Source organism: Pteropus alecto, unplaced genomic scaffold (assembly GCF_000325575.1).
Source record: "Pteropus alecto unplaced genomic scaffold, ASM32557v1 scaffold88, whole genome shotgun sequence".
NCBI lineage: Eukaryota > Metazoa > Chordata > Mammalia > Chiroptera > Pteropodidae > Pteropus > Pteropus alecto.
Window position 1 is genome coordinate 17,221,159 of NW_006494611.1, and position 5,270 is coordinate 17,226,428.

The window sequence follows — 5,270 nt, forward strand, 5'->3', positions numbered from 1 at the left end:
TATTTAAAAAAGGTTACCGTGCTGGCCTATGAGAGGGTATCCCTGTGTTCATCACATCCTTGACCTTCTTCTCATCCCTAAGCCTCAGGGGCAGTGTGGCGATGCCTTTGAGTACATTTACTTGGTAATTTGAAAATCTACAGATGTTAATATTTTTGAAGATGATAAAAGTGGTCTGAACATGAAAACATTCCTGTCATCCAAACTGTCTCACCAAAATAGCATGTAAATATTTTTCCAATTCTCTCATATCAAAGGCCTCCAAAACTAAAGACTTACGTTATAAATTTATTATAAAGGACAAAGGCATTTTCCAAGTTTCCTTCTTCCAGATACACAGATGCCATCCTCTCCATTTCTACTCCGGATCTGAAGTAGCGGCGTGGAGTGATGTCTTCGTTGATGGTGATATTACAACCAAGCTTGCTTAGGGCACGGACTCGCTCCTCCGGGCTGAGGGAAACATCTGTATGGTCAGGCATAGCAGCTAACTTTTTCTGCAAAGCAAAATTTGAATCTCTGATTACAAGAAATGACTACAACTGAAATTATAGCTGTATTTTCTGTGCTAACTACCTGACACCAATACCTAAGGAAAGCTTAAGAGTTAATGATACGATAAAAGCAAAGTCGTTTTGCTTCAACATGTGATCTACACAACAAAAAGACACACAACTCCAGGATAAACATATATATATATATTTTTTTTTTTTAATTGGGGTAAGAGCTCTTTTAGGTGTCAAGGTAAAATTGTATGGCAGTTTCTGTGTATGCAACTGTTTTAGGTCATTTTAAGTAAAATATCATTGACTCTTATTTCCTCATGAATGTTTCTATCCAGGGCCACATGAAACAGGCCAAGAGAGGGATTCCTGCCAGGCAGGGCTCGTGGTATTCTACTCTTAAGGCTCTTCAAGAGGTAGCTTGGATTTAAGGTTACTCTAGAATATATCTCGTTTAATAAGAAGTTTCAGAGGCCCACCTACATCTTCACCAAGTGAGTAAAACTCTAGCAATAAGTCCTGGAGAAGTTTTGGAGAAGAATACGGGCACCTCACTTTTTTTTAATATAAAAAGATGCCTAGGCCTCCACATGATCATAACTACACTAATTCATCCTTGACTGAAAAAAAAAATGGTAAATTACTAAGAAATAGTGATATTAATACACTCGTATTTTAAGTAAAAAACAAATCTGTACGCATTTGGAAATACACAGAACATATACATTCAAGATAATTATTAAATAAAAAGTGCTTCAGAAAGGCAAAAAAGTCAACATATATTTTTTCTGTTTAAAGACTATATAGCAAGTATTTTAGGCTTTGCCAGGTCATATATTCTCTGTGGCAGCCATTGAGCTTTGCTGGTGTGAAAGCAGCCACAAATAATGTATAAACAAATGATCCTGGTTGTATTCCAAGTTTTTATTCAGAAAAACAAGCAGGTGAATTTGGCCCTCAACCCACGGTTTACTGACCCATGCTTTAGACCAGTGCTTCTCAAAGCGTGGTCCTGAAACCAGCAGCATCGGCATTGTTTGGCTGTCTCAAAAATGCAAATACTTAAGAGGTCCCACCTCAGATAGACTCAGAATCTCTGGAGGTGGGCTTGGAATTTTAACTTTTCCCAGAGATACTTATGCATATTACAGTTTGAGAAGCACTGCTTTAGACAACTCTACCATCCTTTGATGCTCCAAGAATGGAGTTAGCCTAGAGAAAATTTAGCTTCCCAAATTCCCTCCAATCAGTCAGGGTAGGTTGCAAGTCTGACTATAGTGTGGGCAGAGCATTTGATTAAGGTCCGCAGAAAATTTAAAAAGAAACCGAGGTAGACATAGTTTTAGTCTGGCCGTGAATTACTGAACCAACCTTCAGGGACAAAATGTGGCAGTTTCTCCAATGCCATCTGATCTACTTTAGTGGTAATTTATAGCAGATAGAACCCTAGAGACCTGGAATGATTCTTGCTTCTAAAAGTTTAATATAAAACCAGAGAGCCATAAATGTGCTTCTCAAGGCCCCACGAAGTGAAAAGCAGGTCACACCTCTCATAACTTCCATTATTCTTTTGACCTGCCCTGCAGCATTGTGAGAAGCCTTCCCTCCTGTTTCTTTCTCTCCAAGAAGCTCTCACGGCCTTGGCTTCCTCACCCTTAACGTCCCTAGATATCCCTTCTGTGATTGCGTGGAAAAGCCGGTTTAATTTAGAGGAGAAGGGCTAAGAAGACTGATGACTTTCCCATGTTCACCAGGTCCAAGTTATGAAGAATAAAGAATGCACTTGATTTTGTTCCTCGCCTTGCATCTTAATTCTAGTTTTACTTGGTCCAGATCAGCGAGGTGTGTCTGGCAGCAATATTAACACTCAGACCCTTCCTAAGGGACTTCATTTTAAATTAACACACACACACTTCCTTCTATCCAACTCTGTTGTGCTGCTCTTCTAATTCTCTGAAAGACTTCTTAATTTCAGAGAAGCTGTGGGAGGTGACCCCACTTCAAATGCAGGAATCTCAGCTTGTGAACCCTGAGCCTCAGGCCTGGGTATGCACCATCTTTTCCAACTGAGAAGTCTCAGACACCAAAGCAACATAGCCACATTTCTCCGATCACACTCACCTATGGGGCTCATCAGTACTACATGAAATATTGTTATTCAACCACAGATAAATGCTTCACTGACATCAGAAAATGACTAGGGGAAAAAAAAATCTATTGAAATTGGGCTTTTTCTAAAGAGTGTTTCCATCTCCTGTATGTACAAAAGTAATTCTTCCACTTTTATTACTATACAGTACTCATTGAATTTTAACTATTTGTGTGTAAGAGTTTTTGATTCCTTATAAACTTCTTGAGGGAAAGAAATAATTTTCCATTCATTCCTGTTCTCTAAGATGTAGCATATCTCCTACAACACATATGGTAACCAATAAATGTACCAAATAAAGGAGAAAAAGAGAAAAGGGGCAACATGATTATAATTAGATTATCCTTTTACCTGAAGATAAAAATAAGATTTATTTCTCCTTTACTGAATGGCCCCATCTTCCCCAAATTAAAAATTGATGTCAGAGATAAACATGAAAATAGCCTAAAGTCTTCATCAATCTATAACATTCCATTTGCATGTGAGGTTCTTGAATGAAAATACAAAATTTAGAGATGAAAAAGCCTTTCTGTCCATTTTTACATTGACATGTCCACTTTTTAAATTATTCCTACATAATTTTCTAGAAAACCACAGAAGACACTCCATAAGGATGATTCTTTCCTCTGCAGAGGTGGACATGGAGCAGGCTTTATTATCCCACAACATGGAGTCAGAAAGTGAAAGAGTTCCCACAATTCTCCACCCTTCAAACATACTGTCAAAGCAACTGAGCTTCTTTGAGGACTTTCTTAGCAGAGTGAAAACATTAGGTCATAATCCACTTCAGAGCAAGAACCAGACCTTCTATTCGTTTATGTTCTGGTGCTCGGCTTTGTGTGCAGAGGGTATTCAGTATACTGCTGCTCTCCCGGCAAGCCAGGGTTGTGGCGAGTGGGCTGCGGAAGGTCGTCAGCATGAAGGTAGTGCTACTAACAGCTTCCATTTATAAAGCCCCCATGATAGGCTGGGAACATTAGAAATATTATTTCCAATTGTCATAAGGCATAAAGCACAAAAAAACAGGGCTATGGAGATTATATAATAATTATAATTCACACTCGGAGACTGATCTGGGACACGGAATAAGCCCATGTGATCCCACAGCTCCTGTTATTTCCTCTCCAGGACATTACTTCTAAGATGTAGCTAGAAAACATGTACACATGTCATATGGCTAAGATGAAGAGATTTTGCAGATGTATTAAGGCTCCTAATCGTTTGATGTTAAGTTAATAAAAGGGAGATTATCCTGGATGGGCCTGACATAATCAGGTGAGACCTTTCAAAGAGGGAGACACTCTCCATGGCCCATGCTGGGCTGAAAGGGGAAAAATGAGAAGAATAAGAGTTTCAGGTATGCAGACATTTACACAAGATCCCAAAGCAATGTTTAGGTGTTAAATATAAAATGTTTTCTTTCGTCATTACCACACAAGGTAAGCCTCCAATTTTTATCTGTAAAGAAGCAGAGGCACATGAGGTACATACGGTACCTGCTACAAAGTCAACTATGAAATTCTTCTCTCCGGTGCTCTCCGAAAGGACTACGCTCCTGGAATCTAACCAGATAAATTAACATTTCACACTTTGGGGGAGAAATTATTTTTAATTCCAGCAAAGATGGCTTTATTAGTCACTTCCTCAAAGGAGAGGGCCACACAGATGGATGAAAAACGACAAGTGCAAAACTTCTTGAAGTAACTGTGATTCATTTCGCATTTGGTATGTTTCTGTTCTTCTTTTTTGGGTTTTCTGACCATATGTAAAATATCAGTTGGCACTACCTACCAGAGAATTCACAGTAAATGGCTGATCCATGTTGTCCTGTCTGCAAAATGAAGGTGTTCACTGTTTCTTCTCAATCGCTTCATCTGTTTCAAAGACAAAAAGCAGAGCTAGGGTCATTTTTTAAGAACTCCATTCTCAAATCTAAAATCCCTAGAGTTATTTCTGCCTCAGAAGAATATGAACAAATTAAAACAACTTCAATAATCTCAGTTTTTAGACTGTTGGAAGTCGCTTCCTGAAAATACAAAACTGCAGATGGTTATGGTTTCTTGAAGCCGACCCTTAAACGTGCAGATTTGAAGAGAATTCATTATTGCCTACCACCCAGAACAAGTCTGTTAGATGTTACCTTAGCTAGAACTCTATGCAAGATTATAGAGAGGGTTTACGTTCTTCATTGGAAGAAAGATCATAGTGGTTAAGGGCATGGACTCTGAGGCTATGTACTCTTAGACCTAGAGTCAGTCTGGGCTTAAACTAAACCCTACTAGCTATGGAAGGTAGAATTCTAAGATGGCTCTATGATTCCTGTCCCTTGGTATCCGCGAGTTTGTGTACTTCCCTCTCTTTGAGTGTAGATGAAACCTATAACTGGCTTCTAATCAATAGAACATAGCAAAGCTGATAGAATATTACTCTCATGTATATATTACATCATATGGCGAAGATGAACAGATATCACAGATACATTAAAGCCCTTAATTTTATGATGTTAAGTTAATAAAAGGGAGATTGTCCTGGATGAGCCTGACATAATCAGGTGAGACCTTTCAAAGAGGGAGATACTCTCCTGCTAGCTCTAAAGACTCAATCACCATGAGTTCTAC

At 38.8% G+C, this 5,270-nt stretch overlaps 1 protein-coding gene across 1 annotated transcript in view; it reads right to left on the reverse strand.

Moving 5' to 3' along the window:
* The window catches only part of STAMBPL1 (STAM binding protein like 1), a 44,072-nt gene that overhangs the window by 15,676 nt on the left and 23,126 nt on the right, over positions 1 to 5,270 (reverse strand). Inside the window, exons 2-3 of the mRNA XM_006925972.2 lie at positions 4,444 to 4,526; positions 280 to 497 (exon numbers count right to left, since the gene is read on the reverse strand). Of these exons, the coding sequence (XP_006926034.1) occupies positions 280 to 497; positions 4,444 to 4,473 (248 nt within the window). The 5' untranslated portion in view covers positions 4,474 to 4,526. The remainder of the gene's footprint in view (positions 1 to 279; positions 498 to 4,443; positions 4,527 to 5,270) is intronic.